General features: G+C 42.0%; 1 protein-coding gene across 2 annotated transcripts in view; it reads left to right on the plus strand.

Moving 5' to 3' along the window:
- Positions 1-26,866, plus strand: part of ADAMTS10 (ADAM metallopeptidase with thrombospondin type 1 motif 10) — a 203,937-nt gene that overhangs the window by 156,993 nt on the left and 20,078 nt on the right. For both annotated transcript variants that reach the window (XM_040327130.1, XM_040327138.1), the window contains 4 exons: positions 10,765-10,898; positions 17,148-17,271; positions 19,527-19,607; positions 22,819-22,982. In XM_040327130.1, coding sequence (XP_040183064.1) covers positions 10,765-10,898; positions 17,148-17,271; positions 19,527-19,607; positions 22,819-22,982 — 503 coding nt within the window. The remainder of the gene's footprint in view (positions 1-10,764; positions 10,899-17,147; positions 17,272-19,526; positions 19,608-22,818; positions 22,983-26,866) is intronic.

The raw sequence follows: 26,866 nt of genomic DNA on the forward strand, positions 1-26,866 counted from the left end.
GCGGTGGTGATGGGCAGATAGTCGCTAATTGCCGCCACTATTAAAAAAAAAAATATATGTCCCCGGATTTCATTTTAAAATCTGGTCACCTTAGCCAATAGGCCCATGGTAACTCTGGAGGAGCTGCAGAGATCCACAGCTCAGATATGAGACTCTGTCCCCAGGACAACTATTAGTAGTGCACTCTACAAATCTGGCCTTTATGGAAGAGTGGCAAGAAGAAAGACATTGTTGAAAGAAAGCCATAATGAGTCCCCTTTGCAGTTTGCAAGAAGCCATGTGGGGGACACAGCAAACATGTGGAAGAAGATGCTCTGGTCAGATGAGACCAAAATGTAAATTTTTGGCCTGAAAGCTATGTGTGGTGGAAAACTAACACTGCACATCACCCTGAACACACCATCCTCACCATGAAACATGGTGGTAGCAGCATCATGTTGTGGGGATGCTTTACTTCAGCAGGGACAGGGAAACTGGTCAGAGATGATGGGAAGATGGATAGAGCCAAATACAGGGAAATCTTAGAAGAAAACCTGTTAAGAGTCTGCAAAAGACTTGGGCGAAGCTTCACCCTCCAGCAGGACAACAACCCTAAACATACAGCCAGAGCTACAATGGAATGGTTTAGATCAAAGCATATTCATGTGATAGAATGGCCCAGTCAAAGTCCAGACCTAAACCCAATTGGGAATCTGTGGCAAGACTTGAAATTTGCTGTTCACAGATGCTCTAGATCCAACTTGACAGAGCTTGAACTATGAAGAATGGGCAAAAATTCACTCTCTAGATGTGCAAAGCTGGTAGTCATGCCCAAAAAGACTTGCAGCTGTAATTGCAGCAAAAGGTGGTTCCTCAAAGTATTGACTCAGGGGGGCTGAATACAAATGCACGCCACACTTTTTACATATTTATTTGTAAAAAAAAATGAAAACCATTTATCATTTTGCTTTCACTTCATGATTATGTGCCACTTTGTGTTGGCTCATCACAAAATCCCAATAAAATACATTTGCGTTGGTTGTAACATGACAGGATGAAGAAAATTTTAAAGGGTATGAATACTTTTTCAAGGCACTGTGTCAAGATATAAAGTGCAATGTGTTTCTCTTAAATTATAAACTCAAAGTGGACCTTCAGTCACTCTTTCATCTTCCCATCTATTAAATATTTTGACCTTGTTGTTTTAACTTTGGATAGTAAAAAAAAAAAAATTTGCTAGTAAATACCTATATACAGCCCACTTCCTATTTCTTGTCTGGTAATAAGCTTAGGCATATGGCATCATGCACAGCTCTTTCTGTAACTCTAATGAGTGTTTGCCAGGAAGGCAGGGGTATGAGTCATAGGAGGGCCAATCAGAGCTGCAGGGCTGCAGGGCTGCAGAGCTGGACGTGTGCCTCTGTCTGTCTGTAAATCCAGGAAGTGGAACAGGCAGCAGCTTCAGCTGCCCACAGTTAAAATGAATGCAGCCAGACTCAGTGGAGGGAGATTTCTGCAGCATATTTGGCAAGTACAGAGTCACTGTATATATAAAATATGCAAAGTGGTTGGAGGTAATATTCAGAATGGCAAATATGTTTTTATTACAAATTATGTAAGCAGACTGCAGTTCCTCTTTAAATACTTTTTTCACAGCTCCTCTGTGCAGTCACATGATCTCCATCTGCTCTCCTTCCTCAATATAAGAACTGCAGCGGGAGGGGCTAAGATTCCCCGATGATATCAGCAGATATAGGTCATGTGACTGCACAGAGAAGCTGTGCAAAAAGGTATTTAGAATTATAATAAAAAACTAACATACTGTACTGAATATCTTGCTAAAACAGAGGATACAAATATAAAGAGATTTTTTTTTTGGAGGCTATCATAGACTTTAATGGTACTGTACAAGGGCGTACAAGTAAAATACATAGATAAATCTATAAAAGATAAAATACATATAAAAACAAGGGGATGTGCCACAATAAGGCACATCAAGTGCTCTCTATTGGCAGGACAATAGTACAGTGAAGGCAAAAGGCTGATAATTATGACCTATCACATAACATATATTTAAATCTTTTCTCTCGATATGTTTCGCAGAGGAATCCGTTTAAGGAGTTTTATAGAGTGAATCAACTTGTCTATAAGAAGATAATAACAGTTATGACAAAAACAAGATGAAAAGAGATAATGTGTTTGATCAGAGGATACAAGTATTTGTGTTATGTATAATGCACACGATCGGAAATTCCGACAAGAAAACCATGGATTTTTTTAAGACGGAATTTTGGCTCAAACTTGTGTTGCATACACACGGTCATACAAAATTCAGACCGTCAAGAACGCAGGGACGTACAACACTACGACGAGCCGAGAAAAATGAAGTTCAATGATTCTGAGGATGCATGTTTTTTTGTGCGTCGGAATTGCATACTGACAATCGAAATTTCCGACAAGAGCTTTAACCTGTCGGAAAAAATTTCAACAGCATTACACTACTGATCATGCTTTAATGAAAAAATGAGCATTTATTTATTAATTATTTTATTTATTTGTCGAGTTACAACCACTTAAAGATGTGACCTAACCAGTGTTTTGTAAAGTAGTACAATTAAATGTTTCTCTCTTCAGTAAATACCCTTTATAATGCATGCTAATAGTCTGTTGCTTACTGAAGCTTTGCATTGCATGCTGTTGCTGAGTCTGTGATCTACTAGGACCCCCAGATCATTTTCCATTCTCGATTTCACCCAGAGGTTTTCACTGCAGCGAGTAACTTGCATTTTAGCTCCCATGCGCATTACTTGCCATTTTTCAATATTATACCTCATCTGCTATACAGCTGCCCACACCTCTGTTTTACCCTGTTTCCCCAAAAATAAGCCCTACCCCAAAAATAAGACCTAGCGTGATTTTTGGGAGTGGCTGCAATGTAAGCCCTACCCCGAAAATAAGCCCTGGTTAAAGTCCTTGTAAAAACATGTAATCCATTTTGTAAAAAAATGATATACTCAGGGGACACAGGAACCTTTGAAAAAAAAAATCTTGTTTTATTCCAGGTTTTTTAGAACATTATTAATATAAGACCCGGTCTTATTTTCGGGGAAACGCAGTATCTAGGTTTTCTTTTAAAAGTTACTATATCCTGTTGCCAAGTTAATTCTCTGCATAGCTTTGTATCTTAAAGTTTACACATAATTTTATGGGATATCACCTCAATGGTGTTTTTTAATCTACAACAAACTACATTAACCACTTAACGACCCCTGCATTTACATATACGTCCACAGAATGGCACGTACAGGCAGATGGGCGTACCCGTACGCCCCTGCCTAGACGTGGGTCGGGGGGCTGATCGGGACCCCCCCGGTACATGCGTCGGTCGGTTCTTCCGTGGGAGCGATCTGGGATGAGGGGGGCGGCTATTCGTTTCTAGCCACCCCCTCGCGATTGCTCCCAGCGAATCAGCTTCCTCCTCTGCCTGAACTGTAAACACAGGCAAGGAGGAAGTGATGTCATCTCTCCTCTGGCGCTCTTTTCGTCCGGAGCCAGAGAAGAGAAGACATTAGTACAGTGAGTTGCACCTAACAGCACACTAACACCAGTACACACAGGCACATAACCCCCTCAGATCACCGCCAGTCACCCCCTGATCACCCCCCCAGCCCCCTGTTGCAGTGATCATTTATTTTCTGATCACTGCATTTAGTGTCATTTGTGACAGAAAAAAGTGTTAGGGCAGTTAGCTTTAGACCCCTTTAGGTCCAGGGTAGCCCCCTACCCCCCAAATAAAGGTTTAACCCCTTGATCACCTCCCTAGTTAACCCTTTCACCCCTATTGCCAGTGTCACTAAGCGATCGGTTTTCTAGCTAGGTAGCTAGTTTTTTTTTGAGGTTCGCCGCCAGGTTTCTATAGCGTTAGGTACCCCCATAAATAAAGGTTTTAACCCCTGATTGCCCCTAGAGTTAACCCTTTCACCAGTGATCACCGTATAAGTGTCACTGGTGACGCTGGTTAGCCAGTTAGTTATTTATTTATTTTAGGTTCGCCGCCAGGTTTTTAGAAAGCATCAGGTACCCCCATATATTACCTAATAAAGGTTTTAACCCCCTGATTGCCCCCTAGTTAACCCTTTTACCAGTGATCACTGTATAAGTGTTACGGTTGACGCTGGTTAGTTAGTTTGCTGTTTATAGCATCAGGGCACCCACCGTATATAACCCAATAAAGGTTTAACCCTCTGATCGCCCGGCGGGTGATATCAATTAAATTTTAGTGTCAGTCAGGGTCTGCGTCGCCCCAGGCAGCGTTAGGTTAGTGCCAGTAACGCTTACATCCACGCGCAAAGCATACACCCCCCTTAGTGGTATAGTATCTGAACGGATCGATACCTGATCTGATCAGATCTATACTAGCGTACCCAGCAGTTTAGGGTACCCAAAAACGCAGACACGACAGTACAAATTCGTACGGGGACTGGTGTTGTGGAGAAACCCCTCTGTGTCCACCAATATAACCAAAATATGGGAGGGGTGGACCTCAACGACCAGTTGATGGTGCCGTATCATATTGCCCATAAGGCGAGACGCTGGTACAAAAAAGTGTCTCTAGATTTATTTCAATTGACTCTACTGAATGCTTTTGTCATATACAAAGCTTCAGGATGGAATGGATCCTTCCTTGAATTCCAGGAGGAGATCATCACAGAACTCCTGTATCCAGGCGGTTCTACACCTCACCATCCCCTACCAAATGCAGTAAGCCGACTTCATGAGAGGCATTTTTCGTATGCCCTCGAGAGTACCCCTACCAAACGGGCCCCCCAAAGAAAATGTTGTGTCTGTAGCAAGCATGAATTTAGGCGTGACACCCGTTATTTTTGTCCCCAATGTCCTGCCGATCCTGGTCTTTGTATTGGTGAATGTTTTGAACGCTTCCACACACGAGTGAAGTATTAGCGTAGGGTAAAACATTTCACAGGCTAGGCACACTTACACAGGGTCTCCCAAGATGCCATCGCATTTTGAGAGACCCAAACCTGGAACCGAAAAGTTGAACAGTTACAGTTAAAAAAAAGTGTTTAAAAAAAAAAATAAGTAAAAAATAAAAAAACACAAAAAAAAAAAAAAAAAAAAAAAACTAAAATAGTTGTCGTTTTATTGTTCTCTCCCTCTCTAGCCTAGCCGCGTATGAGGCCCCGAAAACCAAGCACCGCCTTCAAGATTTCTAAGGGCATACATTTTTGATATCACTCCTCACTACCTATCACTACCTATAACAGTTTTGAAGGCCGTAAAATGCCAAAATGGCACACAACCCCCCCAAATGACCCCATTTTGGAAAGAAGACACCCCAAGCTATTTGCTGAGAGGCATGTTGAGTCCATGGAATATTTAATCTTTTTGCCCCAAGTGATTGAATAATGACCAAAAAAAATAAAAATTTACAAAACGTTGTCACTAAATGATATATTTCTCACAAATGCCATTGGCATATGTGGAATTACACCCTAAAATACATTCTGCTGCTTCTCCTGAGTACGGGGATACCACACATTTTGGGAGCCTAGCCGCGTATGGGGCCCCGAAAACCAATCACCACCTTCAAGATTTCTAAGGACATACATTTTTGATTTCACTCACACAAATCTTGAAGGCGGTGATTGGTTTTCGGGGTCTCGTACGCGGCTAGGCTTCCACACATGTGGTATCCCCATACTCAGGAGAAGCAGCAGAATGTATTTTGGGGTATAATTCCCCATATGCCCATGGCATGTTTGAGCAATATATCATTTAGTGACAACGTTTTGTAAAAAAAAATTTGGTCATTATTCAATCACTTGGGGCAAAGAAATTAAATATTCCATGAACTCAACATGCCTCTCAGCAAATAGCTTGGGGTGTCTTCTTTCCAAAATGGGGTAATTTGGGGGGGGTTGTGTGCCATCTTGGCATTTTATGGCCTTCAAAACTGTGATAGGTAGTGATAGTTAGTGAGGAGTGAAATCAAAAATGTATGCCCTTAGAAATCTTGAAAGCGGTGCTTGGTTTTCGGGCCCCCAGTACGCGGCTAGGCTCCTAAAAAGTCCCACACATGTGGTATCCCCGTACTCAGGAGAAGCAACAGAATGTATTTTGGGGTGCAATTCCACATATAACAATGGCATGTGTGAGCAATATATAATTTAGTGACAACTTTGTGCAAAAAAAAAAATCAGTTTGTCATACTCCCGCAACTTGTGTCAAAATATAAAATATTCCATGGACTCGACATGCCTCTCAGCAAATAGCTTGGGGTGTCTACTTTCCAAAATGGGGTCATTTGGGGGGGTTTTGTGCTTTTTTGGCATTTTATGGCCTTCGAAACTGTGATAGGTAGTGAGGAGTGAAATCAAAAATTTGTGCCCTTAGAAATGCTGAAGGCGGTGCTTGGTTTTTGGGGCCCCATACGCGGCTAGGCTCCCAAAAAGTCCCAATCATGTGGTATCCCCGTACTCAGGAGAAGCAGCAGAATGTATTTTGGGGTGCAATTCCACATATAACCATGGCATGTCTGAGCAATATATCATTTAGTGACAACTCTTTTTTTTTGTCATTATTCAATCACTTGGGACAAAAAAAATAAAAAAATTCAATGGACAACATGCCTCTCAGCAGTTTCCTTGGGGTGTCTACTTTCCAAAATGGGGTGATTTGGGGGGGTTTTGTACTGCCCTGCCATTTTAGCACCTCAAGAAATGAGATAGGCAGTCATAAAATAAAAGCTGTGTAAATTCCAGAAAATGTACCCTAGTTTGTAGACGCTATAACTTTTGCGAAAACCAATAAATATACGCTTATTGCGATTTTTTTTTACTAAAGACATGTGGCTGAATACATTTTGGCCTAAATGTTTGACTAAAATTTTGTTTATTCGATATTTTTTACTTTTTGTTATAAGAAAAATCAATTTTTTTCTAAATTTACGGTCTTTTTCCGTTTATATCGCAAAAAATAAAAATCGCAGAGGCAATCAAATACCATCAAAAGAAAGCTCTATTTGTGGGAAGAAAAGGACGCAAATTTAGTTTCGGTACAACATTGCATGACCGGGCAATTACCAGTTAAAGCAGCACAGTGCAAAATTGTAAAAACACCTCTGGACCTTTAGCTGCATATTGGTCCGGGGCTTAAGTGGTTAATGAACAGACCATTTCAAAAAATATTAGCATCTGTGGAGCGTTTCTATTTTTGTATATACTATTGAAACTACCAGACCAAACAAAATGTATCATGTCAGCTAAATGTGCCTTGCATACTTTGCCCCTAACATCTTGTCCTGTACACTCACGTCCATGGACTCAAGTAACCTATTTTACCCAATCTCATCCAGCTGCAGTGATGGAAGACAGCCTACAGCGTTTACGCAACAAAGTATAATCTGACCTTGATGTATAACATATTCTGCACCTGCCTATCTGTTCTTCCATGTAAAATGTGTGCTCTGTGTTTATTTCACACCCATGTGTCAGGCCCCCCCTTTCACGGATCATCCAGTATGTGCTCTGTTCACCCCACCTCCTCCCCTCACTGGCTTGTTGGGGAATTTTTCCCTTGGGAGATTCTGCATACAATTTCTAAAGTGGAAGATTTAGCTGAAATGCTCAGCTCAGCGCATTCCTGAAGGGAGAGTGCAGAGGTGCAAAGGGAAAATGAGGCCGGGAACAAAGCTTATCTACACCAGATGCAGCTAAATTCTTCCAGAGATCAGGAGTGCAGGGAACCTTGTCTATACAAGACAAGTGTACAAAACCCAACACACTGATAAACAAAAATCAGAACGTACTAATAACCGACTTTTATATTTTAACACGCCTTTCATTTTGTGCTGTAAATATTTGGCTTACAATAGAACAGTATGCTTATTATCAGCAAAATCCAGATCAAGTTTTTGTCAGCATAAACCACATCTGGACCTGGAATGCCTAGGCTTCTCTCACTAAGAAATATGGTCCAACATTCTGACGAAGAGCAATTGCTACAATATTCTTTGTTACAAAGACAGCTGCTTAAGTCTCGAGTCTTGGTATTGGCTCAACAATATAGGCTGGCTTTGTTAAATGGAGTTTGGGTTTAACCAACTCAGCTAATTATCCTAAAGTGTATTGCCTAGTACACACAATCGTTTTTCCCATCTGGAAAACTGACGTGTTTTGCTTTGGCTGGGAAAACCGGCCATGTGTATACTCCTTGAGTACATGTTCTCTTTTTTCTCACGAGAATCGCTGCATTTTTTTCCCCGTAGTTTTCCTATGGGAAACACTGCGAGGGAGCATACACACGGCTGGTTTTCCCGACCAAAGTTCTCCTGGCAGTTTCCCTGTCGGGAAAACCGGCCACGTGTACAGGGGAAAAGGGACCGGTCTTTTGACCGTCGGAAAAAACGATCGTGTGTACTAGGCATATGTATCATTTTTTGTTATAGTTTTTGATAGGTACCAATGGGTACATTTCCCTTCACTTCTTGTCCCAGAGATGCAATAGGAATTTAAAGAAATTCTCCCAAAGTAAAGGAAATTCCCCACCTTATTAGTACTAGTACTCCTGGAATAGGTGTCCCTTTTAGATGATCCCTTGTTCTGGGGACAACCTTAAAATTTTGGATCTCCCCTCATTTTTTGACAATGGCCACCAGTACCATACCATCAAGAGAATATTCCCAATGGGAATATGGCGACACAGACCACAATAAAAAACATAGTTTATAATTTTTTAGTCCCCTATGCATGGTTTGCTGGAGCAAATATTGAGATTTGGATGAAGAAACACTGGATTTTTTTGAGACCTTTATCTATAGATATGCAATTTATAGGTAGTCCCTGAGTTAAGAACACCCAAGTTGAAATTATGTCTCAACCCGGCTAATGTTCCATATCTTACTGTCACTTTACAGCGCTGTTACCTTTGACATACTTCTCTGCTTTGAGGAGGCGGCCAGGGGCGGAGGAACTCCCCCTAACCTATCACCCCCCCCCACTTACCCTTCCCCCATCCTATCTTTCTCTCTCTGCCCTCTCTTTCTCTCTCTTACTCTTCTCTGTACTTCTCCTTACTATTATTTATTATCATTTTAAGTTCTCTTTCTGATTTGAAGGTTTTCAATATTATGCCCTTGTGTACTGAGCGAAACAAGGTTCAGGTTTGCGAGCCGTGGAGCATTTTGAAAAGAAAAGAGTACTAACAGTTATTGTCCGGTATATTGTCTCACTAAGTGCTCTTGAAAGTATTTTTCACCAATATGCCTCCATACCTCTAACGGTGATTATTGCCCGATTATGTTGTTCGCCAATACTGGGGTTATTACTGCCACTGTTAGTATTTGTGGGGAATATTCACTTCACTTTTATTTCATGTATGTCCTTTGATACTGTATGTCTTTACTTATACTTTCTACTCAATAAAAACTTTATTGAACAAAGAACACCCAAGTTACGAACGACTCCTACTTACGAAGCCGGCCTCAAATGGCAGTCACTTGTGCTCCACGCTGGTCCTGGATACCTCCGAGCACCTCCGGACACATCCCACACAGAGGAGCCCGAGATAACATAACAAGCGCCTGAGACATCCCACATCCATGCACAGGTGGAAGTTACACTTACGAATGCAGTGTTGCGACTTATGAACAACTTTGACTTACGAACAAACCTACAGTCCTTATTGTGTTCGTAACTCGGGGATTGTCTGTATTTAAGTATAAAGGACACGTTGGATGGACTTATGATTTGACATCACTGGATACTTATCACGTTAACTGAATTGATAATTTAACACAAGTTTTTTACATGTTTCACTTTGGGTATGAGGCCTTGTACAGACGAGCAGACATGTCCGATGAAAACGGTCCGCGGAAGGTCAATGCTTCCACGCATGCGTCAAATCAATTTGACGCATGCGCGGGATTTCGGGCCAGCGGACATGTCCGATGAGTCGTACTAACCATCGGACATGTCCGACGGACAGGCTTCCAGCGGACAAGTTTCTTAGCATGCTAAGAAACTTTTGTCCGCTGGAAACCTGTCCGCTAGGCCGGGAAACTTTCTGGTAGGCCCTACACACGACGGACCAGTTTCAGCGGACATGTGCGGTCGTGTGTACAAGGCCTAAGAGCACATTATTTATAATATATAAGTGGAGCGCAGCACTTTACTGTATTTTTTGCAATACAAATGGACAGATAGTTCAACCCTTCCCCACTCTACTAAGAATAAAAAAAAAAAATGTTTTGCCCAGAGATACACTTTAAACTACCACTATATATGGGTGTTGAAAAAATTAACAAACTTTCATAGGAAACCCAAACATAGGAACAAAATAGAACACTGTTCATACAGCTGGCCTAAAAACCAGCCCCAGTTTATTACCACTTGTAGTACAGAAAAGGTAGTGCAGCTATTTACAAAATGTATGATACTTGAAAATGCTCAGTGGAGAGAAAATTCAGGGCTTAATCACTGCAGGGTGCTATCCTGTGCTTTTCAAAGCACAATGCTTTATGGCCAGTGAGGTAATTTTACATCTATAAAGTGGTTGTGGTGTACTGACATTTTTATTCAGCTGTTCAGGAAACCTGTACTGAAAGAAAATCAGAAGGTGCTTCCTTCTAGTTAGTTGTATGGCTGTGGTTGGGTTCAATGCTTTCTCAAGGTGAGGTCAGCAATCTTGATTTACATGCTTGAATTAGAGATAAATATGTAGATTGGTTAAGGATATATCTTGAATAATAGACATGTTTAATTTTAGGTGGGGTGAAGGCCTGTTCACTCAACTGCTTAGCAGAAGGCTTTAACTTCTACACAGAGAGAGCTGCAGCTGTGACCGATGGAACACCGTGTAGACCAGACTCCTATGATATCTGTGTTAATGGAGAGTGCAAGGTAGGTATGGTGATTAGATTACTTATAATCTGTTTATAATGCATTAGTAATAATAAAGAGCTTACCAAGTCCTTTTTATATCTAAAATTGCCACATACAACATACATTTATATTGTATCTAATGTCTGTAGCCCCTTCATTTTCTTCCAACATGTCACATCTAGTTATAGGTGTGCGCAGCCTATTGCATTAGGGTGTGCACCCCAAAGCTCAAACACACGCTACTGATCACTCATGATGTTCATTCAGAAAGGGAAGGGGATGGTAAATTACATATTTACTGGCCCCTTCCTCCACTCATCCTAAAAGATCCTTGCAGCAACAGCTGGTGGGAGAGGAGGGAAGCTGGTAGCACAGCAGGGGGAAGGAGGGAGCCAGGGAAGTCAGGGGAATCTGTGCTGTAAGGGGTGAATTAGGGTGTGCCTGGGCACACCTGGCACACCCTGTGTGCATGCCTATGCACCTAGTATTAGAATAGTAGGCAAAAACAAAGAAAATTAGCTAACTTCCATGATGCAATGTTGGCTTCCCCTTCCATCCTCATATGAGCTGTCTAATCATTGAGCCTACTGTAGAGGAGTAAGTAAGCAAAGTAAGCAAATCTATTTTGAAGTTGTGGAGTTCTGACTACTATAGTAGTTACTCTCCCACAGCAAGAATATACGGTACAACTGTAAGGCCTCATGTGTACTGGACGTTTTTGGATGTTTTTGGCAGTAGAAGTTTTTTTCTACAGTCATTAAACTCTCTGTCATGTTATTCTATGTGTACATGCACACATAGGCTGTTATCAGCAGTTTTGGGAAGTGACGTTTTTGAGCAGGAAAAAAAAAACGAGTGGGTTCTGAGAGACGTTTTTTCAGCTGTAAAAACACTCTAACGCTGATAAACGCTCAAAAACTTCACTCAACAGTGTTTTTTAACATTTTCCATCCACTGAAAAAAAAACGCTAATGAGGAAAAATGCTAAAAAACACTTATAAACGCTTAAAAACGCTATTGCAAGTTGAAAAAAGTTGAAAAACTCACTGCAAAGCTACTGCCATTTTTATAACGTTATTTTAATGTCCAGTGTGCAGAGGCCTAATAGTTTAGTGGTTATAGTTTAGTGCAAGTTAACCACCTCAACAGAATGGCACGGCTGGGCGAATGGACGTATATATACGCCCCTTTTAATATGACGGCAGCGTGATCGCATGTCGCGAGCTCCGTGACCGTGCCCGTGGGACCCGCGGACTCAATGTCCACCGGTGTCCCGTGATCGGGTCACAGAGCTGAAAAACGGGGAGATGTTAGTGTAAACACACTAGTGACATGTCACTGATCGTCTGTTCCCTGTCATCGGGAACAACAATCAGTGACGTGTCACAGCAAGCCACACCCCTTAGAAGCACTCCCTAGGTCACACTTAATCCCTTCAGCGTCCCCTACAGGTTAACCCCATTCACTGCCAGTGTAATTTTTACAGTAATCCGTGCATTTTTATAGCATTGTTTGCTGTAAAAATGACAATGGTCCCAAAATGGTGTCAGAAGTGTCCGATGTGTCCGCCATAATGTCGCAATCACGATAAAAATCGCTGATCGCCAACATTACTAGTAAAAAAATATTAATAAAAATGCCATAAAGCCATCCCCTATTTTGTAGACGCCATAACTTTTGCGCGAACCAATCAATAAACACTTCTTTCGTTTTATTTTTTAGGGGGACCCCTACACCATTTAAAAAAAAAAAATTGGCGCAGGGTTCCCTTTAATATCTATACCAGACCTGAAGGAATATTTCACTTTTATTGTTTCACTTTAAGCATTATTTAAATCACTGCTCCCAAAAAAAACTGCAGTTTTTAAAACGTTTTTTTTTTTTAATTGATACATGTCCCCTGGGGCAGGACCCAATCCCCAAACACTTTTAATGACAATAACTTGCATATTACCTTTTAAAATGATCACTTTTGATTTTTCATGTTCGTGTCCCATAGACTTTAACGGTGTTCGCGTGTTCGAATACATTTTTTGCATGTTCTGCTGCGAACCGAACCAGGGGGTGTTCGGCTCATCCCTAGTCTTGTCCAGATGTTAGTGGAAATAGGTGGATGCATGTTCGTTTACATCTGATCGACCACAGGGATTACATGGGTCCATATTTCCTCCATCACGAGACCAGGGAAAGAACAAAATCACCCTAAGGCCCCATACACACGAGAGGATTTATCCGCGTATACGGTCCAGCGGACCGTATCCGCGGATAAATCCTCTCGAGGATTTCAGCAGATTTCTATGCGATGGCGTGTACACACCATCGCATTGAAATCCACGCCGAAATCCTCTGGCGATGACGTGTCGCGCCGTCGCCGCGATTATGACGCGGCGACGGGCGCGACGCTGTCATATAAGGAATTCCACGCATGCGTCAAATCATTACGACGCGTGCGGGGAATCCCTTTGGACGGATGGATCCGGTGAGTCTGTACAGACGAGCGGATCCATCCGTGGGATCTGATTCCAGCAGATAGATATTCTGTGCAAGAACGACAAATATTTATCTGCTGGAATTCGGAAATATCCGCGGATAAATATCCGCCGGAGTGTACACACCATAGAAACTATCCGCAGAAACCCATTCGATGGGATTTATCTGCGGATAGATTCTATCGTGTGTACGGGGCCTAAGTGCTATATGCAGTGGCTATAACCTAATTCTGGTACAGCGCTGCTACACCTGGTAATTCCTATTGCCATCACTTATATCCAAATTAAAATACAAATATTCAACGAATACAGCAATTGGCAACCAATGAAAAAAATAAAGTCAACTATACCAGCATTATTTATGTTAAAAAAAATGCAAATGTTCCACTAATCAAAGGTCTCTTGAGCGTTCTTCAACATGCTTCACCAGTCATGCAATATGTGACAAATGCTCCTCACAGATCCCCCTCCCTTAGCTCTTAAGCACTTGTAAAGTATTCAGTCTCCAATCTCTACCTTCCACTCTGCAGTAAGCATGTAAAAAAACTGAATAGTGCTTTAACCTTAAAAAAAAAAAAAATACTTTATTCCTTTCTCCAGCTTTTTAAAACCACACTCGCATTGTACAGGTGCTCCACTGCACCAAGTAATGTGCATATATTCTCCCACGCGTTTCGTCACAGGGTCTCGTGATTTCCTCAGATCCCCCGATCTTAGGAGGGTATAATTTTATAGGAGAAGGTGATATAGTGGAGATTATGAGAAGTGGTGACATCTAATACCCCAAACTGAGGGATAAAGCACATATTGACCATACATTAATTTGTAAGGTCATTGCAACCAGGTGAGAGCACAACTGATGGGGGGTATTGAAGAACGCACAAGAGACCTTTGATTAGTGGAACATTTGCAGTTTACTTTGAACTTAAATGATGCTGGTATAGTTGTGTTTTTCTGATGCTGTTATCAGCCTAGGATGCTTTGATGAAAAAGGAACAGGGGGCATGCATGTAAAAGGGGCCTTCGTTTCGGGTTCACAAGCATTAGACATCCAGTGTGCAATTGAACAATAGTGTGCAGTAGACCACAAATGAGCCAAAATTTCTCCACCTTCAAATCGCAGATCAGCCCCTCATTTTGAACAGTCAGAAATGTAAGGGTTTTATATTAATACCTGCTGCAACTGGTGGTTCCACAAGGAAGAGGGTAAATGGGCATGCTTCTTTGCGTAATCACATCCACAGCCATAAACAGGACTATGCTGGTAATGGTAGGGGGTGGTCAGCACCTAAGCATCAGTGACGTCAGACGGGCCTCTATAAAATGTCATATACGTGGGTAGGCTGTAGGTACAAAGAGACTGACCGAGCTTTGTAAATGGCAGTCTAGTAACCTGTCAACTACCACCTATGGCAGCATAGATGTGTGTGAACACTGCTCTAGGTCAGTCTCCCACCTCCACTAACACATAGACCAGGTGCTGGCTCTGTCCATCACGGATTCCAATAAGCAAAAAAGAATTATGGCTGGCCACACGTTCAGTAGAATCACATTTATAGTCCATAAAAACATGTCCAAAAACACAAATAGATGGGAATATCATCACCAGCTAACGTGTTTCACGCTTCCTCAGCACTTAATCATACCTTACATACAAATGTCCACTACAGAGATATGTATACATATATGTAATAATTACTTGTGATTGAAACATCATTGGAATCATATAAAGAACAGGCTGAATACAAAATAAAAATTTAACCCAATTTTTTTAAAAAGGTTGAAAAAATGTCTATCGGGGTCACTAGTAGCAAAAATTTGAAAAAATGTCTACAGGGATCACCAATAGCAAAAATTTGAAAAAGCGTCTATCGGGGTCACCAGTAACAAAAGTTTGAAAAAATGTCTATCAGGGTCGCCAGTACCAAAAACCTAGGATTAATTTTATTCATTCATAAAAATTTGACACATTCCATTCACGGTTCAGCCTTACAGGTTTACGTGTACCCAGATGGAAGATCCAGAAAACTTCCTTATTACACAGAAATCTGAACTTATCGCCACCTCTCCTGGGAACTATGATCTACACGCTGTATTGATACAGCTGAGGGGTCACCTGCATGACAATCATTGAAGTGGTTAGCTACATTGGTTGAATGTTTCTTGGTAATGTCATAAAGATGGTCATGCAGGTGATCCTTCAATCTGCAGGTGATATGGGGTATGGCCAACATATCGAATTTTGCAAAGGTTGCACGTAATTGCATATATCAAATACCGAGTGTTACAATTAATGAAGGAAATAATGTCATAATTTATGTCATTACTGGAAGAATGCACAGAGTCCCCCTTCTCACTGTGTGAACAGCAGGGGCAACCACTAATGCCACGTGCAAAAGTGCCTTTGAACTGAAGCCAGTGTGAAGGATTTTCCTTCCTGCTGGGAAATAAACTTGGAGACAGATATCTACCTAATGTCGGTGCCCTGCGGGGGACTTCTGGAAGACAACAAACCATATCAAAAATGCACCGGAACTTCATGTTTATCTGGAACATATCCAGAAGTGCATTTTTGGGGTGTGAACTGGCCCTAAGCTGTGTCACGTTTTCTTCTTGTCCATCTCTGATTTTCTAGATGGGAGACCTCCCCACCAGGCTTCATATTTTTTTCCACTAGTTACTCAACTGCCCCTGGAACCTTTATGAAAATCCTAATACTTCTCAATATGAGACAGCCAAGCATGCTCCCCAGGCCATACTGCAGCACCCAGATGGAAGTAGGAGTGGTAAATATAGGCACTAGGGCAGTGGTTCTCAACCTGGGGTCGGGACCCCCTCAGGGGTCAAATGAAGATTTTCCAGGGGTCACCGAATCCTGAGCTGTTCATGAAGCCTGCAGCACTCACAGCCTTTTTGCAGCCACCCAGCAGGGCAGTCCCTGTGGCATGGCATGAGGGGCAGAAGGAGACCCTATCTCCTGATTTCGGCATAGGTGTCACTGCTGCGAGACACCACAGAGATGGAGACACAGTGAGTAACACTACCTGTGATTAGAGTTGCCATTTAAAGTCCCCACTACAGTTCTCAGATCAGCAGGTGATCTTGATCAAGAGCACCCAAGTTGGCTGATCAGAACTCCCTGCCAGCACTGCCACTCATCCCCCCCCAAGGAGTAAGATAAGGAAAAAATATAAAAATAGAGAATACATGGAAGGGAGAGGAAAAGAGGGAACAAATGAATAAGAGAAAGAACAGGAAATACGGCTAGAGAGAGGGATATGGGGGGGGGGGGGGGGGACAAGAAATTAAGATAGAGAGGTAAAAGGGAAAGAAAGGAGAACATAGAGAGTGGTACATCCTAAAAGGTACCAGAAGGGGTTTTAATACTGTACGAATGGAAGGGACTCAGGGAGCCCTAAATGTCCGTGGGTTAGGGGTGCAATTTACTTGTCTTGCCTTGGGTGCTGACAACCCACGCTACGAAAATTCTACTGTTAGGGGTCCCCACAACTTGGGAAATTTTATAAAGGGGTCACTAGAAACTAGTAACTAGAAAGGTTGAAAACCAAGTCTGCACTAGGGGGTATGTTAATCAGGGGTTAAAGAGGTTTAAAGAAGTTGATATTAGTACAAATACCTATGGGGGATGGAGCAGAAAAATCTTTATTATCTATTATTGTTGGGGAGTTGCTCTCTATCACTCTGGATAGGGTAGAAGTTATTATTTTAAAATATAATCTTGTATGTCAATTTTTTATTTATTTCTCTTCACCAATAGCACGTTGGCTGTGATCGAATCTTGGGATCTGATGCTAAGGAAGACAAATGCCGTGTGTGTGGAGGAGATGGCAATTTATGTGAGACCATTGAGGGAATCTTCAACCAGTCATTCTATGAGGGAGGTGAGAAAAAATACATTGTCCAACGGAGATATTACAACTACATTAGTACATTTGTTACAAATAGTTGGCCCTTTGTGGCCCAGTGTTTTGCCTGGTAGTAAACTCAAACTTTTATTTACATAAAATGTCAATAATTATATACAGTACATTAAGGGGTTACACATTAAATTACAAACCAAATATTTCAGAATGTCTAGTTAGTAGGATGTAAAATCGAATCACTTTAACATGAAAAAAAAACAACATCACACAGTTGGGAGTTAATGTGAAACTGAAATTATAAATTACATTTCAGTAGTTTCCCTATGCACTTAGGATTATACAGTATACAGTAGGTTGAATGGAAAAAAAAAATTGAAGATGTAGACCAGAATTCCTCTTGCTTTTTTTATGTCATTTTCATCTGAATGCAGCATGTGGATCCTTTATTGTAGATCCATTTTTGTGGATTTTGTGGATATTTTGTGGATATTGTGGATCCATTTTTGGTTAATGACCATTTACAATTTTGTTGAATTTTTATTGATAAATTAAAATGGTTTAATTTCCTCAAAGAGTGATCAGATATAATGAACTAGACAAAGTATATAAGAATATAAAGAGAAAATGTCACTTTCTGTTTTCTGTCAGTGGCAGTGAAGATTTCTTGCCCACATTTTATACCCCTAGCGTGCATGCATTATCTGCCTCTCTGCCATGCTCTATGTTGTGCTACCCCTGTTCATTAACCATCTCTGCAGCCTTTGTTCTCTTGGCTATCCTTGCTAGGCTGTCTGCTCTGTTCTACACTCACTGGGGTTGGTTTACTAAAGGTGAATAGGCTGTCCACATTGCAAGGGAATTTTCACTTTGTGAGGGAATTTTGCCTTCTCTTAGTGAATGAGGTGAAGCTCTGCTGACTTTCATCATCCAATCACACAAGCAAAATTACAGTTTTTTGGGGGTGAATGGGTATTGTTTGCAAAGTGAATTGCCACCACATTTCCTAAGCAAAATTATCTTGCAAAGAAAACAGCCTATTTGCCTTTGGTACATTAACCCCACTATGTTCTGCATCTATGAAAGTGATGAGTCTTCCAGCCCAGAATTTTAGTGCATAGGGTTCCTGCAAGCACTAACACGGAAAGGAATTGTCTGTTGCTGTGAAGCTCTATCTGATCTTACAAAGCCTTTACTTCACTGTGCAATGGCTGGTACAGAAGGCTACACCTCTGAATCACACATTAGAGATTGATATGTATCTCTGCCCACAAGAGTGAATTACAATATATTACAATACCCACTGGTGTTATTAGGCTCAGCTACACATTATACTCAGCAGTAAGCAATTAAATCTAACTGCAACACTAGCTGTCACCGCTCTGCCTGCCCTAAGCATACAACATCCCACACGTCCAGCAGCTTCCTAAATAACGGGCATATGTGTTGATTATGGTGGCACCTATTTATGTAGTTCCCTACTGTATCCTGTCATTGTTCATTCATATATATATATATATTAGTAAATCAACCCCACTGTTAACATTATTTTACTTCCAACTACTGGGCAAAACACATCGGGAACTGTCACATTTAACTTACCTCTGCAAGTGTAGGTTTGTATGGCATTTTCAAAAAACTCCTGTGTATAGTTTTTAAAACACATTCAAGAAATCAGGCAAATGTCACTCCATGCTACATACTGCTGTTGCTGATTTTCCTATCATTTTAAGCAAGGATTACCAGTACTTTAGATATAAGGCGAGAGATGCACAGGTCACTCTCATCTACTGATGTTCTGGATACCATTCCCCTCCTGTATGCAGTGGTGTAGCGTGGGGGGTGCAAGGGGGTCCACCGCCCCGGGCGAAAAATTTAGAGGGGCGCTGTCGCGAGTGTGGATAGGAGGGAGCACCAACAACAGATGGGACATAGGAACATATGCATGATGTCACCACTCCAGACTTTACCAGCCATTATCAAGCATGCTCTCCTCTTCCCTACAGCCAACCGCTGTCTCACACAGTGGATCATGTGACCTGACTGGAGCTAGCTGAAAAAAGGCAAGTCCATGGGTCAAGGGGGCACAAATTACTTGCCTAGCCCCAGGCGCTGACATCCCACGCTACGCCACTGCCTGTATGCATGTACTTTAAGTGTGTCTGCAAGTGAAACAGATTCAGTGTGAATGTGAGCTATGCCCTTACACGATTGAGTGTTATGTCCAACATCTCTCTTACAGCTTGTTCCCCTCTCTCCCTCCCCCATTTCTCAAGGATATGAGGAGGTTGTCTGGATTCCAAAAGGTTCTGTCCATATTAACATTAAACAGCTCAACCTATCACAAAACTACCTGGGTAAGTAAATTCAATACACAGTCATCTTACTCACACAATCAGATAACAATAACTATTTAATAAACAAAAGATTGTCAAACATGGCCGGTCTGGTGGCTTGATCAGTCATAGATAAGCAACACAAATTGTGCAATATGTGGCCATACACTATTTTGACCACACATTAAAGCTTTGTGTAGTCTGGGGCTAGGATTTATCACTTTCTTACTAGGTTGCCAAAGTCATGATGTGCACCTCATGCAGGCCTTAGGTAGGTATTTTTTTCAACCAAAAGATACAATATTTAAACTCCTCTTTATTAGTTTCTTTGTTGTATGAATACTATCACATAGTCCTCAAAAGTGGCCATTTATTTTAAGAAATGAAGGCTCCAGCATACTCCCCTTTTCATTTGAAGCCTCTCCTTGAACAGGGATAGCAAATGGAGACCTATAATCATCCCACCTCAAGCCTCGTACACACGACCGAGGAACTTGACGGGCGAAACACATCGTTTTCCTCGTCGAGTTCCTTGTTAGGCTGTCGAGGAACTCGACAAGGCAAGTTTCTCTCTATTTTTTGGCTCGTCGAGTTTCTCGACAGTTTCCTCAACGAAAATGTACACACGACCGGTTTCCTCAGCAAAAAAATATCTCCCAGCAAGTTTCTTGCTGGTTTTTGCCGAGAAACTTGGTCGTGTGTACGAGGCTTTAGATGCAGTAGGTGATATTTCCTACCTCAGGTGCTATTCTCAACCACAAGTACAATAGGTGCTGTTCCCCAGGCCTCATACCTAGTAGCTGCTTCTTCTGCACACGTGTTAGCTAAGTGCATGGTAAAATAGACTGTATCTGTAAGAAAAAAGATGTCATGTGGCTTCTCAGTATTTACAGGAGTAACCTATTTATTTTACATCACAGCATGAATTGCACAACATTTCAGGCCAAAGTCAGTCTTCTTCATGTGGTTTTATAAAAATAGGGTAAACAGAGGAAAATACACAAAAGCATGCCCCTGTAGAGGGGGCTTATTCGTAATGGCACAGAGTAAAAAAAAAAAAAAAAAATATTGAAGTAGATGCAGGCTCTAATTGAATGACATTGAAAAATACTGCATGGGAGACACAAGTGAAGCATACAGACTAAAATATGCAGTTGCATGCTGTTCCACGTACTTGCTTTCAGAGCCATATCCATTTAGTGATAAATTCCCTAAATGCAGAATTTTGATATTTGGGGCATATGTCTCTGAACGCATGTGGCCTTAAATTCAAGTATGTTTTGGTACAGCAAAGAATACGAGCTGGGTATTTCAGCCTGTCATTGATTTTGACAGGGCTGCTGGCAGTGGGTTGTACACTGTACCTGTGCCTCCTGAGCACCAGAATATGCCAGTTTTTACGTTATGTGGGCAAAAGCGCCCATGTGCATGGGCTATTACTTTTTCCATTCCTTGTTACACCTCAGTGCTCAAAACCCAACTCGCCATTAAACCCATTTGGTTCATTGCATTTAATTTCTGAATCAAATCTAATAAGCAGTAGTCGCAAACTTGTTTAATAAAAGGTCTCCTAAAAATATCTATGCTCATTTCATTTTACATGTACGATCCATTGTACTCCTACCTATACATTAAATATGCCTACACTTGTGTAGCGCCTATGTACTTCATAGTACTGGTGCTAGTTAAATTTAAGGGTAGATCAGAGTGTAGTTAAACTCTGATCCAGATTGTTAAATGCAAAACAGCCCCGGTGCTGCAGGTGGCAGCAGTGGAGTCAAGGTTTGGGTGCTCTTTACCAGCAGCTAATCAGGAGGGTTTGTCCTCGCTGTGCATGCTGGGGAGGGGTATTTATAAGGCAGACGCCATTTGGTCTGGGTCTTCTTCGTCCAGTGTGGCACCCACCTTTAGGGCCTACCCGGCCGGGGCGTGCGTGCCACGCAGTGTTCCTGGTTCCGGGACCATGCTGGCCCGGAGCATCTGAACAGCGACGGGGACCCAGTGAGTGACTGGTTCCCACCTTTGAGGATCCCAAGCTGTACTGCTGTTCGGTGGGGAGTCAGCCATTGAGAGGCTGGCGGTCCAAAAGGGCCTTAACAAATCACCGGGGATCGAGGTAGCCGAACACTGAGGGATTGATCACCTGTCAGTCGGTACCTGGGCGACAAGTTGAAGGAGATCCAGGCGTAACTTATCTAAGGAGGGATATCTCCAAGAATTCAATCCAGAGAGGACCTGTGGCAGAGGTGTCTTTATGAGGCTCACCGTGGAGAGTCTGTGGCAGAGGCTCTTTCTCCTACAATTGTCAGAGTGATACTCCTGCTGCCAGGTCAGTGAGAGAGGCCTGTCTGGGTACGCTAAGCCCACTCTGACGGGAGTGGCGCATTGAAGGGTTACGTTTGAGAGCAGGACTGTTTCCTATTATCATGCCTGAATCTGCTATTCTCCATTCTTCTTCAACTTTACTTTCCTCACCACAAGTTTACTGTTTTTACCCGGCTGGGTAATAAAGAGCACTGCAAAGAGCACCTGTCGTGGACATTCCTTTACTTCTACTATATGCAATACGCATTATTCACCCCTAGGAATTTCGGAGGAGCCATGAGGTAATACGCCGCCCAAAAATCCAGCAGCTCCTCCGGGGATAGTGCTACACTAAAAATACGCTTCTATGTGTACCAAGCTTTGTTTGCCCTAACATCTGCAAAAGGCCATATGACTGTCGTGTAAAATAACTGTGATTCTCCCATAAATGCAAAGTGTAGACAACTAGTAGTAGTCACATTCAACTGGACTTGGTATTTCTTTGGTTCCAAAGGCCAAAGATTTCTCTTCCCTTCCTGAGAATTATACATGAAGCATGGATCTTAGGAAGCCTGGTGAGCCCCTTCTGAACTTTGTGCATTAAGTAGGGACTTTGCCCTGGGGCAAGTATAAAAACGCACTACTTAAATCATTCAGAATAATTATTTACAGCCCATGCTCCACTTCCAATACAGTTCACAGGAAGCTACAGGAGAAGTTTTTAGGGCACTTAGAAAGATTTTTATTAAAAATGGTCACTTTATGTCATCTGTATGTTCTGTTCTGCATGATGTTTATGTTTCTGTTTTAAAACCAATGCATCTGCAAAGCACACTATATTTTGGAAATGTTTTTCTCTACTTTAAAATGATTATTTATCCCTTATAAAATATAAAAAAAAAGCTGAGAGGACATATTTTTTTAACAGCCCTGAAGGCAGAAGGAGGAGATTACTATATTAATGGAAGACTCCCCCCAGATGCCCCAAAGAAGTTTTATGCAGCTGGGACAGCTTTTCACTACAAAAGACCCCAAGATGAACCAGAATCACTGGAGGCTTTAGGACCTACTAATGCGACTTTAGTTCTTATGGTAAGCAATTCAGTGTGTTCGTGGAGCATTTTCTGAATGCAGTGGGGCTGTGTGCAAAATCATATGTTAAGCCCCTTCCTCGAGAAAAAAAAGATGCCTGCCGTGTAATGCAGCACAAAAAAGAGTTTGCATTGCACTGAATATTGGGCATGGGTTGAAGGGTTTAGCGTCTGCGACGATTTTCATAACATATGAGGCAATGTGGAATAGGGAATTTATAGAACAGTGTACAGAATGAGACGGTATAAAAAAGTAAATGTATAACGCAGAGTACAGAATGAGGCAGTGTGAAGAATGAGGCTGTGTGAAATACGGAATGTATGGTGCAGAGTACAGAATCAGGCAGTACAGAATATGGAATGCACGGTGTAGAGTACAGATTTGAGGCAGTGCGGAATATGAAATGCACGGTACAGAGTACAGAACGTAAGGTGCAGAGTACAGAAAGAGGCAGTGTGGAATACAAAATGTATGATGCAGAGTCTAGAATGAGGCTGTGTGGAATACGGAATATACGGTGCGTGGTGTATTTAGGTTTTGTGCTGCCCTAGGCCTGACAAAATTCGCACAACCCCTAATTTAAATATGATCCACCCCTTCCTGTCAAGGTCACACACCTGCCCTGACCTTTTCCAGTGGGTACACTAGTTCTGAGGGCCTTGGTGGGGGGGGGGTACCCTTAATCTGCAGAGATTTCCTCTCACTTCCTGTTTGGCTATGGGGCAGGAAATCAAGGGCAATGAACAGATGACAAAAAAAAATTAACAGGGGCTATAACCCTCCCTTACTCTATTCAAAGTGGAGAAAAAAGTGTTGCCTATAGTTCTTCTTTAAGCACAAATTTCTGCTAAATTTATGGAGGACTAAGAGGATATAACCAGGCCAGTGGTGCAGCAGAAAAAATGTAGCACAGTGAAGGTATGTGGTCCAGGCAGTGAGCAAAGGAAGGATTGGGGGCAGGAACAAATAAATCCATCTGTTTGTTTTTCTCCTCATCTTTACCACCACCGCGCCTCCCGCCCCAGTGTGAAAGGGGCCTTATGGTTGGTGAAGGACAAGTCATTCATTCCTCTACCATTTTTCTACAGTCTCATGGGGTTGGGTAGCTGTAAAGTGATATAATCAGTAACTGGACCTAGTCACAAGAGTGAGGAGCATTTATCATTAGGAATGAGCTCAGGCATGTTTGGTTATTATTCCTGAGCTATCCGACCAGGAAGCTGTCACTTAGATCTGCTAATCATAAGCGATGGAGGAATTCCCTGCCCTGCAGCAGCACCTATACAAGGATGTGTATATGGGTGGCTGCAGGCTAGAAAATGCGTCTGCCTCTTAGACCCCTTTCACACTGGATTGGTTTGCAGACGCTATTGCGCTAAAAATAGCGCCTGCAAACCGATCCTAACAGCTGCTGCTGTCTCTCCAGTGTGAAAGCCTGAGGGCTTTCACACTGGAGCGGTGCGCTAGCAGGACGGGAAAAAAAAGTCCTGCTAGCCACATCTATGGAGCAGTGAAGGAGCTGTGTGTATACAGCTCCTTCACCACTCCCGCCCATTGACGGCACTATAAAGGGGAAGTTCCATGCGGATGACGCCACCCTTGGGGCTGCTTTAGCTGATTCCGTGTTAGTAAAACAGGATTTGCGCTTTTCTGTCTGTTACAGGGTGATGAATGTGCTTACTCCATTCCGAATGGTAGTTTTACCAGAACGAGCGCTCCCGTCTCATAATTGCTTCTGAGCATGCACAGGTTTTTAACATCGTTTTAGTCCTCACACGATCATTTTTTACAACCCGAAAAACGCCAAAGTTTAAAACGTTGTTAAAAAATGCAGCATGTTCGAATTTTTGTTTTGACGTTTTTCAGAACCCGAAAAATTATGTGAAGCCCACACACGATCATTTTAAATGACATTTTTTAAAAACAACGTTTTTTAATGCCGAAAAATTAACGAGTGTACGCGGCATCACCCTCTGCGGGGTCTTGAGTTTTTTTCTACAATACCAGTGTCTCCGCGCTTTGATCGTCCACTCCACTGCAGATGTCACTCAACCGCGTTTAACAAGTAAAAATATTTAAAATAGCCGGCATAAAAGTTTCCTAAGCTATCACCCGTGCTTCCGGGGTCACGTCAAGGTGTTGTTAAATAATTGTTCCAAACCTGACTGTAGAGATTTATTCAGTTTGGTTTTATTCACCTTAATTTTCTCAAAATCCCTAAGAAGAACGTCTCTGAATACCCTTACTGATTGAGTTAATTCTCCAGGGGGATTGAAAAGAGACGCATTAGCCAACTTTGAATGTTGAACATCAGTTGGGCCAATCCTATTAGTCTCAATAGGATTGGACATGATGTACCTTTTTACACTCAGGCCTCGTACACACGACCGAGTTTCTCGGCAAAAACCAGCAAGAAACTTGCTGTTTTTTTTTTTTGCCGAGGAAACCGGTCGTGTGTACATTTTTCGACGAGGAAACTGGTGAGGAACTCGTCGAGCCAAAAAGAGAGCATGTTCTCTTTTTCCCCGACGGGAATGGAGAAAATTGGCACGTCGAGTTCCTCGACAGCTTAACAAGGAACTCGACGAGCAAAACGATGTGTTTCGCCCGTCGAGTTCCTCGGTCGTGTGTACAAGACCTTAGTTTTCTAGTATACTTGTGCATGTCCATATACGTCTGGAACTTTTTAAATTTTTGTGGTGGAGCTAATTTTGTCCCTTGTCCAGAAGAGAAATTTCCTCTGGAGAAAGGCTAGCTGAACTCAGATTATAGATGCCCTGACCAACTATACTCTTTTCCTTTTGTTCCTTTGATCTCTGCCCCCTCTGACTCCTCTATTCGTTCTATAGGCCTTTGCTGGTTTTGATCCGACCTGGGAAAATCCCACTGCTGGAACTGATTCCTATTATGCTAAGGTTTCCGGTTGATAAGGATAATCATGTGGGCGTTCTCCTCTCACAGGTGGAGGAGGTGGGGAATAATGTCTAGGTGGTCTGTCATTCCAATTTCCCCTTCCTGGGGTGCAATTATCCTGGTACTGATCCCACTCTCTCTGAGAGAAGTCTCCATATGGGAAATAGTCATCATGGAGAGGTTGGAATCAATTATCCCGCGTACACACGGTCGTTTTTTTTTTAATGAAATAAAACAACGTTTTAAAAAACATCATTTAAAATGATCGTGTGTGGGCTTTATGATCTTTTTTGTCTTCTAAAAACGACCAAAAAAAAATCGAACATGCTTCAATTTTTTATGTTGTTTTTCAAAATGTCGTTTTTTGTGTCATAAAAAATGATCGTGTGTGGGCTAAAATGACGTTCAAAACGTTGTTTTTAAACCCGCCCATGCTCAGAAGCAAGTTATGACGCGAGCTTGAATGGAACAGAGTGCCGTCGTACGTATTGTACGTAACCGCGTTTTGCTAGAGCATTTAGAAAAAAACTATGGTGTGTAGGCAACGTCGTTTTTAAAAAGGAAGTTTGAAAAACGTCGTTTTTTTCATGAGAAAAAACTACGTTTTTTTACAAGACAAAAACTGACCGTGTGTACACGGCATTAGATGTAGGTACATGAAAATTCCCATATTGTCCTCCTTCATATGGTCTCCTCGGGGGAGGATGATAACCTCTATTCTCATTTTTAACTGGTTGAGGTTTGCGATTTTTTGTCTTATTCCTCCAAGCCGGAGACTTCGGGGGAAGTCCCTTTGGGAAAGTTCCTGGAGGTCTAAATCCCTGTGAAAGGGGGGGCATTCTAGACGCCCTCTCAGGAGATCTATACAAGACTCTTCTAGGCACAGGGTTAGACCTATTAGGGGTATGGGGATGAGCATAAATACCCGGTTGGTACACAGGTTTCTGTCATGATTCAGGAACGGTAACTCC

The sequence above is a fragment of the Rana temporaria genome, chromosome 1, assembly GCF_905171775.1.
Source record: "Rana temporaria chromosome 1, aRanTem1.1, whole genome shotgun sequence".
In the NCBI taxonomy this organism is placed as follows: domain Eukaryota; kingdom Metazoa; phylum Chordata; class Amphibia; order Anura; family Ranidae; genus Rana; species Rana temporaria.